Source organism: Oncorhynchus tshawytscha, linkage group LG17 (assembly GCF_018296145.1).
Source record: "Oncorhynchus tshawytscha isolate Ot180627B linkage group LG17, Otsh_v2.0, whole genome shotgun sequence".
Classification (NCBI taxonomy): Eukaryota; Metazoa; Chordata; class Actinopteri; order Salmoniformes; family Salmonidae; genus Oncorhynchus; species Oncorhynchus tshawytscha.
In genome coordinates, this window is record NC_056445.1 from 21,005,315 (window position 1) to 21,021,052 (window position 15,738).

At 47.0% G+C, this 15,738-nt stretch overlaps 1 protein-coding gene across 1 annotated transcript in view; it reads right to left on the minus strand.

Annotated features, from left to right (window-relative positions):
- LOC112217060 (membrane-associated guanylate kinase, WW and PDZ domain-containing protein 2) overlaps nucleotides 1-15,738 on the minus strand; it is a 310,671-nt gene that overhangs the window by 84,698 nt on the left and 210,235 nt on the right. Inside the window, 1 exon segment of the mRNA XM_042300405.1 lies at nucleotides 8,175-8,254. Coding sequence (XP_042156339.1) covers nucleotides 8,175-8,254 — 80 coding nt within the window.

Sequence of the window (15,738 nt, forward strand, 5' to 3'; positions counted from 1 at the left end):
TTTTGTTTAACTTTACTGTTTAAATTTTGTTTAACTTTACTGTTTAAATTTTGTTTAACTTTACTGTTTAACTTTACTGTTTAAATTTTGTTTAACTTCACTGTTTAACTTTACTGTTTAACTTTACTGTTTAACTTTACTGTTTAACTTTTGTTTAACTTCACTGTTTAAATTTTGTTTAACTTTACTGTTTAACTTTTGTTTAACTTTACTGTTTAAATTTTGTTTAACTTCACTGTTTAAATTTTGTTTAACTTTACTGTTTAACTTTACTGTTTAACTTTACTGTTTAACTTTTGTTTAACTTTACTGTTTAAATTTTGTTTAACTTTACTGTTTAACTTCACTGTTTAAATTTTGTTTAACGTTAGTGTTTAAATTTTGTTTAACTTTACTGTTTAACTTTACTGTTTAAATTTTGTTTAACTTTACTGTTTAAATTTTGTTTAACTTTACTGTTTAACTTTACTGTTTAAATTTTGTTTAACTTTACTGTTTAAATTTTGTTTAACTTTACTGTTTAAATTTTGTTTAACTTTACTGTTTAAATTTTGCTTAACTTCACTGTTTAAATTTTGTTTAACTTTACTGTTTAACTTTACTGTTTAACTTTACTGTTTAACTTTACTGTTTAACTTTACTGTTTAACTTTTGTTTAACTTTACTGTTTAAATTTTGTTTAACTTTACTGTTTAAATTTTGTTTAACTTTACTGTTTAACTTTACTGTTTAACTTTACCGTTTAACTTTTGTTTAACTTTACTGTTTAAATTTTGTTTAACTTTACTGTTTAACTTCACTGTTTAAATTTTGTTTAACGTTACTGTTTAAATTTTGTTTAACTTTACTGTTTAACTTTACTGTTTAACTTTTGTTTAACTTCACTGTTTAAATTTTGTTTAACTTCACTGTTTAAATTTTGTTTAACTTTACTGTTTAACTTTACTGTTTAACTTTACTGTTTAACTTTACTGTTTAACTTTTGTTTAACTTTACTGTTTAACTTTACTGTTTAACTTTACTGTTTAACTTTACTGTTTAACTTTACTGTTTAACTTTTGTTTAACTTCACTGTTTAACTTTACTGTTTAACTTTACTGTTTAACTTCACTGTTTAACTTTACTGTTTAACTTTACTGTTTAACTTCACTGTTTAACTTTTGTTTAACTTCACGGTTGAACTTTTGTTGAGGTCTTTTACCTCGTTTTTACCTCTTACTTTTCTACAAAACATAGAAATGTGCCGTTTTCAGATATGTAGACACTGGTAGTGTGCTGAAGATAATGCAAATGAGGTTGAAAAGTGGTGGAGTTGCCCTTTAAGTTCTTCAGGAAAGCTAAGGGAGTTGGGTTTGTCCGAAAGCAATGATGTTCAAAAGCCATCTAAGCTCAGCTGATCTCTCCCTTCACGGCGAGGGTAAAACAACCAGTGGAGAAGAGCAGGTGACTTACTCAGGTAGAACAGCCTATTACTAGAGTTGATTTAGGTGCTGTGGAGGGAGGATGCAGAAGAGAGGAAGGGAGGGGGAAGCATGGATGGTTGAGGATGCAGAAGAGAGGAAGGGAGGGGGAAGCATGGATGGTTGAGGATGCAGAACAGAGGAAGGGAGGGGGAAGCATGGATGGTTGAGGATGCAGAACAGAGGAAGGGAGGGGGAAGCATGGATGGTTGAGGATGCAGAACAGAGGAAGGGAGGGGGAAGCATGGATGGTTGAGGATGATTAACCATTAAGTGTGTCTGGAGTGGGGTGGAGCGTGACTGGGCTACTGAAGGACTCCTACCTCTCCTCTTCAGCCTCTCCTCTCAACGGGCTGGGAGAAGGACACACACACACATCCAGCCATGCATTCACCCGTGCACACGCACAAATACTCCGGAAGTCATTCGCCATCTCACGTATGGGACATTATCATACACAAACACACACCAAACTCTGCGTCCTCCTCCTCATCTCCAGTCCTCAGGCATCCTCCAGACGAGGATGTTCTCAGAATATACCCATCAATCATGTCACACAGACACAGTCCCTCCCTTCTCCTCTCCTGCTGGAGGCTCAAGGTGAGGGAGGACGCCACAACATTTACTCAACACACACACGCACAAGATCACACGCTCACAAGATCACACACACGCACAAGCATACGCTCACACACACGCGCACGCACAAGCTCACACACACACGCACAAGCTCACACACACACACACACACACACGCATAAGCTCACACACGCACACGCAAACGCACGCACACACACATATCTATCTGAGCAGCACTGAGAGGGGTGAAGCATAAGGTCAGTGTCCTCAAACCACTCCTAACACCACACCAACCTGATGTGTGAGTATCTGAGTATGTGAGCACAACAGAAAGACAAGCCATCAAATAAGGCCATTAGGAAAGAACATGTCGACCTTTCAACCCTAAAAGCCTTCCCTCTTCCCTGCCAGTCTCATCTGCACACAGAAATAGGTTTTTACAGCCGGACAGAAAAACAAGTGCTGCTATTTCCCCCAGAGACTGTTTTCACTGGGAGGAGACGAGAGAGTGAGCTCTGCGCTAACGGGTGAGACACGATGATAACTTTGTCTGGCGCGTCTCAGGCATGCTCCGTTTTACATGACTAGAATATAATTACCTTTGCCCCGGCCTTGTCCCCCCCCCCCCTCCTTCTCTCTCTGAGGCCTCGATCTCTTCACAGAGATGACGTCAAAACAGACAAGACATAAAGAAACACAATGGAACAAAGCAGCCATTTAAAAGCTTCAACCTTCAACCTCCTCCCAATGCCATCACAGTCCAGATCACTATCAGTCACACCAGACCCTCCTAACCAAAGCCTTTCATTGGTTACACTGTATTCTAGATGGGATGTGTGTTGTGCGACAGCTTCTTAGGATAGAACTAACCCGACTATTAAATGATGAAATGCATTGAAATAGTGACGACCGACAGGCAGGCAGGGTGGATTAGTTTTCTTGTTTTTTTCCTTCTACGTATCAGGGGGATTCTGTTGGCTTCTCTGAAGGCACAGTGAGCTAGCAGACAGGTTGTATGTAGAACAGGAGAGAGAGAGACAGAGACAACTCTCAAAACAGGGGAGCCTGTTCTGTCTTCTCATCCAGCAAATATGTGGTAAAACAGGAAAACAAGCTGGCTTTGAGGGAGAAGGAAGGAAGACAGAATTAAACAGCAGGCTTTGATTTGAAGACGGTCCTATTCCTCTTTCCCTCAAGTAAAAAAACTAAAGAGGACAGCAGGAAGATACAGGAGAGAGAGAGAGAGGTTGTGTAATATGTAAGCAAGCCATTGAGCTCCTCTGATGATGAGATCTCTCTCTATTATCACTGATGTGCCTTTGAACAGGGGGAATCAGCTGACAACCACTCTGCTGCTGGCGCACCCCCCCCCTCCCACACACACACACACACACACCCACCCGCCCACTCCCACCTACACATACACACACACAGGTAGCAGACATATGCCTGAATAATTGACAGATCTGCATGAATAAGTTGTTTATAGATCAGAATGAATGTATATTGCTGTTTCTTCAGTGTGTGTGTTCCTTCCATCCTCAGGGCTCCATGTCTCCCTGTTTGGTGGGTCTCTCCTCCTACCTCTCGTCTGTTGTTCAGAGACAGACTTTAGACCCCACCCAGTGATCCTGTTAACGTTCACCAGAGCGTGGGCACACACACACACTACACCCCTGCTCCACATGCCTCCTAATCAATACACAATATACAGCACCAGCTCATCTCTCCTACACATCTCTCAGGGAGGCCTGCTTCGCTGCTACCCAGCTGCCAGCTAGTGAAACATGGGCAGATTCTCACTAACGTTCCCCTGATTATAGCTCCTAGCCCCGGCGTGGGCCCTGGGGATCCCCTCTTAGATCCCCTTCTCCAGCTGGTTGAGGCTCTACATTGGAACCATAAGTTCTGTCTCTCCCAGGGCCAGCGATCACTGGATGATCTGTCCAACTAGATCAATATTCATCTCCTTCACATACATTACATCACATCTCGTAGCATGGAACGTCCTGACTGGAGGAACGGGATTGGAGGTACCCAGATTAACATCTCGTAGCATGGAACGTCCTGACTGGAGGAACGGGATTGGAGGTACCCAGATTAACATCTCGTAGCATGGAACGTCCTGACTGGAGGAACGGGATTGGAGGTACCCAGATGAACAAGATCAGGGATGGGCAACTTTGATAGGGGTGGGAGCCACAAAAAATGTGAACTCATCATGAGTAGCCCTGCGTACCCACATCCATACTGCCCCCTCACACATATTGTGAGCAGAACATTTTAGTGGCCCCCCTTTTGACAGCGGAGATCATTTGTTTGTTTGTTTTAAAGAAAAGTGCAGTTCTACATATTTTGCCATGAGGCGGAGAGAAGATTTAGCAATTTTATAACAAATTTCATGTAATTCTACTCATTTTGCCATGAGGCAGAAAGGAAAATGAGCTGCTCTCAGGTTTTAATATGATATCTGAGTGAGACTGACTAACAAAGTCAATGGAGGCCCCCCGGCCGGTAATTCAACCATGATAGCCTGCCTCTAAACTAACCTAGCAATCCATTTTTGTTTTGCTGACATTGACTGACAATCAGTGACTGAAATAAGAGAAAAAGTGATCTGAGGGCTTCAAAAGGGAGGCTGCCAGTTGCCCATCCCTGAACTAGACCAAGATGGTTTCCTGGGATTCATCTTCCTAAGACATTCTCTTTCTTGTCATCTTCCAAAGTGATCAACTATCTTCCTGTCTCCTCCATCCTCCTGGTTATCTTTTGCATGGCCTGAGAATACTGGAGCCCTACTGTCTGTGTATATACAGTATGTGTGTGTGGGGGGGCAGGTCCGAGTGGTGAATGTGATTGTGAGAAAAACTGTGGCTGTGTGAGTAAGTGTTTATCAGACAGACATGATTGACTAAGCTGGGCTCAGATAGGATGATTCACTCCACAAATGAGACCTAATCTCGAACCTGCTGACTGTCTCTGTGTCTGATATGAGCTCCATTCTCCTCAGCCTGACTGTCTCTGTTTCTGATATGAGCTCCATTCTCCTCAACCTGACTGTCTCTGTGTCTGATATGAGCTCCATTCTCCTCAGCCTGACTGTCTCGGTTTCTGATATGAGCTCCATTCTCATCAGCCTGACTGTCTCTGTTTCTGATATGAGCTCCATTCTCCTCAGCATGACTGTCTCTGTTTCTGATATGAGCTCCATTCTCCTCAGCCTGACTGTCTCTGTTTCTGATATGAGCTCCATTCCCATCAGCCTGACTGTCTCTGTTTCTGATTTGAGCTCCATTCTCCTCAGTCTGACTGTCTCTGTTTCTGATATGAGCTCCATACCCATCAGCCTGACTGTCTCTGAGTCTGATATGAGCTCCATTCTCCTCAGTCTGACCGTCTCTGTTTCTGATATGAGCTTCATTCTCCTCAGTCTGACTGTCTCTGTGTCTGATATGAGCTCCATTCCCCTCCACCTTATAACGCTGCCATACCCCTGTCTACTACTCAACAGATAAATCTCACCCAGACGAGGGAGAGAGAGAGCGATAGAGAAGAGGTGATAGGAGAAAGATGGAGGGTGAGACTGATGGGGAAGATAGAGCAGGAGATAGGATGAGAGAGAGAATGAGACAGGGAAACAGAGTGATGAGAGTGAGAGAAAAAAGAGGTAGAAGAAGAAAAAAAGAGGAGAGAGAGAGAGAGAGAGAGAGAGAGGGAAGACAGAGTGGGAGACAGTGGGGGAAGACAGAGTGGGACACAGCGGGGGAAGACAGAGTGGGAGACAGTGGGGAATCAGAGTGGGAGACATAACGGGAGACAGAGAGAGAGAGAGAGAGAGAGAGAGAGAGGGAAGACAGAGTGGGAGACAGTGGGGAAGACAGAGTGGGAGACATAACGGGAGACAGAGAGAGAGAGAGAGAGAAAGAGAGAGTGAGAGAGAGGGAAGACAGAGTGGGAGACAGTGGGGGAAGACAGAGTGGGAGAGAGAGAGAGAGAGAGAGAGAGAGAGAGAGAGAGAGATGGAAGACAGAGTGGGAGACAGCGGGGGAAGACAGAGTGGGAGACAACGGGAGAGAGAGAGAGAAGACAGAGTGGGAGACAGCGGGGGAAGACAGAGTGGGAGACAACGGGAGAGAGAGAGAGAGAGAGAGATAGGGAAGACAGAGTGGGAGACAGCGGGGGAAGACCGAGTGGGAGACAACGGAGAGAGAGAGAGAGAGAGAGAGAGAGAGAGAGAGAGATAGGGAAGACTGAGTGGGAGACAACGGGAGAGAGAGAGAGAGAGAGAGAGAGAGAGAGAGAGAGAGAGATAGGGAAGACAGAGTGGGAGACAACGGGAGAGAGAGAGAGAGAGAGAGAGAAAGAGAGAGAGAGAGAGAGATAGGGAAGACAGAGTGGGAGACAACGGGAGAGAGATAGGGAAGACAGAGTGGGAGACAACGGGAGAGAGAGAGAGAGATAGGGAAGACAGAGTGGGAGACAACGGGAGAGAGAGAGAGAGAGAGAGAGAGAGAGAGAGAGAGAGAGAGAGATAGGGAAGACAGAGTGGGAGACATAACGGGAGAGAGAGAGAGAGAGAGAGATAGGGAAGACGGAGTGGGAGACATAACGGGAGAGAGAGAGAGAGAGAGATAGGGAAGACAGAGTGGGAGACAACGGGGAGAGAGAGAGAGAGAGAGAGAGAGAGAGAGAGATAGGGAAGACAGAGTGGGAGACATAACGGGGAGAGAGAGAGAGAGAGAGAGAGAGAGAGAGAGAGAGAGAGAGAGAGAGAGGGAAGACAGAGTGGGAGACAACGGGAGAGAGAGAGAGAGAGAGAGAGAGAGAGAGAGAGAGAGAGAGAGAGAGATAGGGAAGACAGAGTGGGAGACAACAGAGAGAGAGAGAGAGAGAGAGATAGGGAAGACAGAGTGGGAGACAGCGGGGGAAGACAGAGTGGGAGACAGCGGGGGAAGACAGAGTGGGAGACATAACGGGAGAGGGAGAGAGAGAGAGAGAAGACAGAGTGGGAGACAGCGGGGGAAGACAGAGTGGGAGACATAACGGGAGAGAGGGAGAGAGAGAAGAGAGAAATAGAGAGAGAGAGAGAGAGAGAGATGGAAGACAGAGTGGGAGACAGCGGGGGAAGACAGAGTGGGAGACATAACGGGAGAGACGGAGAGAGAGAAATAGAGAGAGAGAGAGAGAGAGAGAGAGAGAGATGGAAGACAGAGTGGGAGACATAACGGGAGATTCAGTGAATAAACTCAATCAAAGTGAAAGGGAGAGAGAGGGAGACAGATGAGAGAGAGAGAGGGAGACAGATGAGAGAGAGAGAGGGAGACAGATGAGAGAGAGAGAGAGAGAGAGAGAGAGAGAAAGAGGGAGAGAGACACAAGAGATAGAGAGAGACGACAGAGATATAGTGTGTGAAAGGGGCTTCGGGGTTGGAGAGATAGAGGATTCTGCTTCAGAGTCCCGCGCTATCAATGCCGGAGATCACTCAAAAGCACATTGCCAAATGGAGAAAAAATGAGAGAGAGATTTTTCATCCAGAAGGATGCAAAAACATCCTATTCCTCACCTCATGGTCATAGGCTGTATCTCTTCCGCAATACTATATTACTGCATAGCCTCTTCTTTCCCCATCTGTCTCCTTTCTCTTCCTGTCTTAGTCACACCATCTAAATTATACTCGCTCTCCTTCCCCTCTGCCGCCTGTGTGTGTGTGTGTTTGTGTCTGTGTGTGTAGTGTCCATTCTGTGGTGGTGCATAGCTCCCTACTCCCAGTGGGGGATAAAGAGGTCTCTGTTAACCACCCTACCCACTCCCCCAGTCCCTCTACAGGGGCTAAAAGTAGCACCATCTCCACACAGGTCAGGTAACAGAACACGGTTATAAAGACACTGTACACATCTACAAGTGTCAGACAAGGACCCCAAATAAACCACTGTCCTCAGTGACTGATGACTATTCATATATAATGGTATACGGCAACACCCATCCTTTCAGCTTTCGGATCAAAACACTGAAGATATTGCAAACCGCCATCAGACGATGAATAGATGCTAATGATTTGGACCCAAAAAGGAATTCAAAGGTTTTATGGGAGAGAGTTGAGTGACTTTGAGAGAGCGAGAGAAGAGAGACACTTACCGTCCTCTTTGCATTCTTCTGGTGGCTTCGCCTTCTTCGCCAGCCGCGGGTCCAGCCACGACGTCGTCTTGGTGTTGTGGCTTGACGAGAGAGAAAAGGAGAGACAGTGACAGGAAGAGAGAGAGACCCAGTGAGGGAGGAGATTCTCAATTCAGCATCATTTCAGAGAAAAAGAGACGTTCCCCTGTGTGCCCACCCTCTAAACTGTCTGGCGAGAAGAAAAACCCCTTTAGGTTAACAAAATGGCAATCGATACTTTTAATTTGCACACTGTTTCTCATTAGTGCAGGGAAGGATGGAGGGATGGTGGGAGAAGGGGAGAGGTGTGAGTGATAGAGCTGAACAGCTGTGGGCTTGGCAGGATCAACACTGCGGGCTGTAAAACTGGACTGTGATCAGATGAGAGGCGGTGCCAAGGAAACTTCAATGGATCTCTTTATCGCATCTGAGGACATAATGCCCTCCCTTGAAGAGATGACAGGACAAGAGGGGGGAGGGAGGGAAACGCGGGATTATCCCAGAATCCACCCTTGGGAGGAGGGGACACTGTGAGCACTAACTGAAAATCTTGGGTGATGAAATGCTCTCTCTCTCTCTCTCTCTCTCTCTCTCTCTCTCTCTCTCTCTCTCTCTCTCTCTCTCTCTCTCTCTCTCTCTCTCTCTCTCTCTCTCTCTCTCTCTCTCTCTCTCTCTCTCTCTCTCTCTCTCTCTCTCTCTCTCTCTCTCTCTCTCTCTCTCTCTCTCTCTCTCTCTCTCTCTCTCTCTCTCTCTCTCTCTCTCTCTCTCTCTCTCTCTCTCTCTCTCTCTCTCTCTCTCTCTCTCTCTCTCTCTCTCTCTCTCTCGGTGCATGCTGGGAGTTTTGGAGTTTGAGTGTTTGGTGTGGAAAGCTCTATCCTAACTAACTTTCTTGATTCTTTTCTTTACATGTTATTTTCTATGGTGGAGGGTTAATGCAATATTTGTTTTTAGCGGTATCCAAAGTTTTTTTTCAAAGTTAGGGTGGAAGAGGACAGAGTAACTTTCCTGGGGGTTGGAAGGTGTAGTGTGCGCAATGGCTTCTCAGCCTAGCGCGGAGGAGACGCTGTCGATACAGCATGGATTCAGGTGTGTTCCTGAGAATGGAGTTAAGGTGGAGGAGGTTCTGCTCGCGGTCGGTGAACAGGCAGGAGCTGAGTTTATACATTCTGCTTCTAGAATGAACAAAGCTGTGGTTGTGTTCATGAAAAGGGCTAATTTGGTCGGTAGGCTAATTGCTAGCGGAAAATTGGTAAGGGATGTGTTGGTGTCAATTTCACCTCTCTCTACCCCTTCAACAAGAGTTGTAGTGGCAAATTTGCCTCCGTTTATTACGGATGATCAAATTAGGAAAGAGCTGAGTCGTTTTGGTAAGTTTGCTAGCGGTTTCCGTGTACTGTCAGCAGGTTTTCAGGCAGATGCCGTTAAGCACGTTGTTTCGTTCAGGAGGCAAGTGTTTATGTTTCTGAACAATAATGAGCAACAGCTAAATGTGCATTTTAAAGTGAGGCATGGGGAGGGGCTCTATGCAGGTTTTGCCAGCACAGATAGTCTACGGTGTTTTGAATGTGGGGATTTGGGGCACAAGAGTTTTGCGTGCCCACATAAAGGCCATAGACAAGGTGAGGGTACAAGCGCAAGTGGGGGAAATCGAGGTCAAAATGCAGGGGGTAAGGAGATGCAGACAGCAGAGGCTGGGCCTAGTCAGTCTAGAGATGGTGGTGTAGATGAGGCTGGGCCTAGTCAGGCTAGAGATGGTAGGGTAGTGGAGGCTGGGTCTAGTCAGGCTAGAGATGGTGGAGAAGCAGAGGCTGGGTCTAGTCAGGCTAGAGATGGTGGAGTAGCTGAGGCTGGGCCTAGACATGCTATGGAGGGTGGTGCAGATGATGCTGGGCCGAGTCATGCTATGGAGGGTGGTGCACATAATGCTGGGCCGAGTCATGCTATGGAGGGTGGGGTAGCTGAGGCTGGGCCTAGACATGCTATGGAGGGTGGTGCAGATGATGCTGGGCCGAGTCATGCTATGGAGGGTGGTGTAGCTGAGGCTGGCCCTAGTCATGCTATGGAGGGTGGTGTAGCTGAGGCTGGCCCTAGTCATGCTATGGAGGGTGGTGCAGATGATACTGCATCTAGTCAGGTTATTCTAGTGGATGAGGAGAGTATAGTGGGGAAGTGTAAGAGATTAGGGGGGGAGGAGGAGGGTGTCAAGAGGAAAAGGAAAAAGGGTGTGGACAAAGGCACCATGGAAATGTTGCCTGTTGCTGTGGGTGAGGCCCTAACCAGAGAGAAAGGGCAGGTGGTCAGGGTGGGAGATAGATAAGAGGAGGAAAGTGAGTCTGAGGAAGAGGATGAGGAGTTATTTTTTTCAGACTCCTCTTCAATTGGCCCGGAGCTGACAGCCAGTCAACCAGAGGGGTCTAAGTACACATTGAGAGAACTGACAAGGTTCCTGAATGAGACTAAGGGGAAAAAAGTTAATCTTGAGGCTTTTTTCCTGATCCTAGAAAGTTTGTAAGATCAGTACAACATGCTATGACAAATGAGGGGCATGGTGTCCTCTCACCCAGGAAACGGTTTAGGTTGAGGAAGTGGGTCACAACAGTGCGTAAAGGTTTACCTTCAGACACTGTTTAAATGTTTAATTTTTACTGACACTAGGGCTTTTGAGCTTTGCTATTGGTCTATTTCTCTGCTGGCTTTTCTCCCACTTCTTATGGAGACTCTTCGGGTAGGCTCGCTCAATATAAATGGCGCCAGAGATGCGGGAAAGAGGAGTGTGTTGGGTGAATATGTAAAAAAAAAAAAAGTACAGGTGTTGTTTCTGCAGGAGACGCATAGTGATGTGGTGAATGAAGTTGATTGGGGGCTCTGGTGGAAAGGGGCAAGTGTGTTGAGCCATGGGACAAATCTTAGTGCAGGGGTGGCAGTCCTTTTTGCACCGGGACTGGCTGTAAAAATTTGCTCCTCAAAGGAGGTGTGTAGGGGTAGGTTGCTTGTTGTTAAAGCAGAAATGAACAACATGTGTTTTGTCTTTATAAATGTGTATGCGCCTAACACAGGGAGAAAGAGGGGTTCTATTTGGGAGTCTTAGACAGGAACTCTCACAAGTAGCGCCTGAGGAGACGCTGGTGATCGGAGGTGACTGGAACTGTACAATGGATTTTACAAAAGACAGAAATGGGGAAGAGCCTCATTCAGTATCAGTGGGAGTGTTAAGGGATATCTTTAATCAGTTTGACCTAGTGGATGTTTGGAGAACTAAACATCCAAACACAAGACAGTATACGTGGGTGAAGGTTTTTGGGGCTAGGGTGAGTGCAGCTCGACTTGATCGTTTTTACATGTCCAGGAATCAGAGCAATAGGCTGCTGGGTGCTACCATTCTCCCAGTGGGGTTTTCGGATAACCACATAACCATGGCTCGGCTGTCTATTTCACCAGGGCCCCGGCAGGCATCTTATTGGAAGTTCAATGTAAAGCTCTTACAAGATGCCACTTTTTGCTCAGGTTTCCAGACTTTTTGGGAAAGATGGGGGCAGCGAAGAGAGGAGTATGAGTCTCTGAGTCAATGGTGGGATGTGGGGAAAGTGCAAATTCGGCTTTTCTGTCAACAGTACACAGCTCTCTCATCCTCAGAGGCTAGGAGAGTATTGGGGGAACTAGAGCGGTGTATTAGTGAGATGGAGGTAGAGATGGTGGGGCAAGGCAATGTAGGCCTCCAGGCTAACTTAGCCGAATTACGTAGGGACCTGGGCAGTTTTTTCCAGGTTAAAGCAAAGGGAGCACTTGTAAGAGCTAGGTTCTCCATGCTCAAGGAGATGGATGCTCCCAGCTCCTTCTTCTTTGGTTTGGAAAGACAGAGCAGTGAAGCCAAGGGTATGCATTGTTTACGGCTGTCTGATGGGCGGGTGACCTCTGTGGTGGGGGAGATGCGGGAGCGGACTGTGGAGTTTTATACTGAATTGTATAGTGCAGAAATGTGTGATCCTATGTGTGCTCAGGTCTTGTTCACAGGACTCCCTAAGCTCTCTCGGGCACAGAGGGATGAAATGGACATTCCTCTGTTGTCACATGAACTGGCAGAGGCAGTAACCCAGATGTCCCCCGGTCGTGCACCCGGGGTCGATGGACTTCCAGTGGAATTTTACAAAAATTCTGGGAACAATTGGACAGGATTTCTTTTGCGTGTTGCGTGAATGCGTCGGGGTAGGAGAGTTGCCGATGAGCTGCCGTCGGGCGGCTCTGACTCTCCTGCCCAAAAAAGGGGACTTGTGTGAACTTAAGAACTGGAGGCCTGTGGCATTACTCTGTGCGGACTACAAGATTTTTGCCAAGGTCCTCTCTAACAGACTGAAGTCCCATCTGGACTCTATAATACACAAGGACCAGACATATTGTGTACCGGGACGCTCAATCACGGACAACTTGTTCTTGATTAGGGACATGTTGGACTTGTCGAGAGGTTCTAATGTGAACTTTGGACTGGTCTCTTTAGATCAAGAGAAGGCTTTTGATAGAGTGGATCATGAGTATCTGTTTAATGTGATGTCTGTGTTTGGGTTTGGGAAGAGTTTTGTGACCTGTGTGAAGCTGTTGTATGCTGGGGCATCATGTATGGTTAAGGTGGGAGGGGGCTCAGTAGGCCAGTCTGGGTGAGACGGGGCATTAGACAAGGATGCCCTCTATCTGGGCAGCTGTACACACTAGCCATTGAGCCTTTTTTAGGACTGCTACGCAGGAGACTGCGGGGAGTGTGCTGGACAGGCATGGATGTGGTGACAGGAATAGCAGTCTCAGCATATGCAGATGATGTTTCTGTGATGGTCAGGGATGGGCAAGATATGCAGGAACTAGATACCAGTCTGAAGGTGTACGAGGGAGCTTCATCAGCTAAGGTAAACTGGGGAAAGAGCAAAGCTCTGTTATGTGGGGCATGGGGGGATAGGGCTCCTCCTCTGCTTCCAGGGGTTTGCAGTGGGGTTGTGAAGGGCTTAAAGTGTTGGGGGTGTACCTGGGCTCGGAGAGGTGGGTCAGCAAGAACTGGGAGGGGCTGTCACAGGCAGTGGTGTCAAGACTGGCCAGGTGGAGGTGGCTCCTGTCCCAAGTGTCATATAGAGGGAGGGTGCTGATAATCAACAACCTGGTGGCATCTTCCTTGTGGCATAAACTGGCTGTCCTCAACCTCCCCCGCCGGTCTGCTTGCAGACCTGCAACGCAAGCTGGTGGACTTCTTTTGGTCGGGACATCACTGGCTGAAGGCAGCAGTTTTGTACATGACCGTCCACGAAGGAGGACAGGGCCTGGTGGAACTGGAGAGCAGGATGGCTGCTTTCCGACTAAAGGCGGTGCAGAGACTGCTGTACCACACTGATGTTGGCTGGAGGGAACCAGCATGCGCGCTGCTGAGGAGAGCTGGCGGATTAGGGTTGGACCGGCAGCTGTTCCTCATGAAGCTGGAGAGGCTGAGTACAGCAGGTCTCTCAGAGTTTTACTCTGCGGTGCTGAGGGCCTGGCAGCTGCTAAGGCCCACACGAGAAGGGGGTGTGGAGCCTGGGCAGTGGGTGTGGGAGGAGCCTATCTTCCACAACCCAGCCATCCCTTTGAGATCGGTTCAGTCGGCCACCCTGCAGAGGCAACTGATGGCAGGGGGTTTACAAAGGCTGGGTGACCTGAGACTGCTGGGAGAGGAGGGGTGGAAAACCCCGGAGGTCTTGGCGCAACAAACAGGAATAACGTCTCTTAGGCTGCTGGAGAGATTCCTGGAGGAGGTCCAGGAGGCACTGTCTGAGCCGGTAAGGGGGGTGTTTGAGAGGCCAAAGGGAGAGGGGCCACCAATGTTCCCGCCACTGCAGGTGACGGCAGAGACTGGAGACTGGCAAGGGGGTCTGGAGGACTTGTTAGATTTTAACACTCCGAGCATGGGGGAGTTTGAGGGGGTGGGAGGTGAAGCCCTCTACAACCTCTGCGTTAAGGTTAGGAGCATTAGAAGCCTAACAGGAGTGAAGGCTCATCAGTGGCAGGGGGTATGTGGGGCGGAGAGTATGGTGGGTTTTAGATGGAGGGCGCTCTACAAACCCCCAGTACCAAAGAGGTCAGGGAACTCCAGTGGAGGGTTCTTCATGGAGCCCTGGCCACTAACAGCTGGTTGGCACGGGTTGATCCGGGAATTGGGCAGGGGTGTCCTTTCTGTCAAATGAAAGAAACTGTAATTCATGTGTTTTCTGTGTGCACCAGGTTAATGCCATTAATGTCTCTGTTGGAATGTCTGTGTGAGAGGTTGGGGGTGGTTTTTGCTGTTGGGATGTTTATAATGGCATACAGGTATTCGAGTAAGGAGAAAGAAAAATGTGTTTTGTTGAATTTTCTGTTTGCTCAGGCAAAGTTAGCTATTTGGCTAACAAGGAGGAACAGGGTCAAAGGTGGGGTGATAACAGACCCTTTACTACTGTTTAATGGGATGGTCTCTGCGCGCCTTAGGGTTGAGTTTGAGTTCTATAAAATGATCAAATGTGTGGAGATGTTTGAGGAGATATGGTGTGTTGGGGGGGCTATCTGTATTGCTGGGGAAGATGTTTTGGATATACGGTTGTAGGAGAGGGTTTTTATATTTTTATTTTAGGAGTGGGGGGGTGAGTTTTAAATGAATTGAGAATGTTTCAATAAAGAAAGACCAAAAGTCAAAAGTCTCTCTCTCTCTCTCTGTCTCTCTCTCTCTCTCTCTCTCTCTCTCTCTCTCTCTCTCTCTCTCTCTGTCTCTCTCTCTCTCTCTCTCTGTCTCTCTCTCTCTCTCTCTCTCTCTCTCTCTCTCTCTCTCTCTCTCTCTCTCTCTCTCTCTCTCTCTCTCTCTCTCTCTCTCTCTCTCTCTCTCTCTCTTGAATCTCTCTCTCTCTCTCTCTCTCTCTCTCTCTCAGGATTCTGGATAAACAAATTGATTGAATCTGGAGACAAATCAAAGGGAGCCATCCCGTTGGCATCTGGTACCGCCTTGGCACCGCATCATTTACTTTTCCCAAAACGTACAGCTACAAATTCGGCGGCTAAATGTGTTAGCACACAACGTTCCAGATTGATTCATATAGATGTAGGAACACACAGGGCCTGGGTGGGTGAGACATACGGAGACCTAGTCTAGTCTGCAGTGGCTGGAATTAACAGTCTGCCTCTGTGGAGGAGAGGATACACAAGAAGTAGGTGACCGGCTGACTGGCTGGCTGACTGACTGGCTAACTGACCGGCTGACTGACTGGCAGACCATTACATTAAAACTAACCCTGCTGGATGTTTTCTCTGCTACTTTATTATACGACACAATGAAAGGCAGTCCTCTGGGAATCGGTTGATGTTTCTGTCACATAAATTCGAACGATTGTTAATTTCCAAAAGGATTCTGTAATAACCTGCCTATCGATTGATGTACATACGCAGACAGGCACGTACACACACACACAGTCAGAAGACGTTTAAATATTTATCAAATGTAAGAGAAAGACAACTCACCTCTACAATTATATTGTAGCAGTAAAAACCTAACAGACCTGTTGTAAAATAC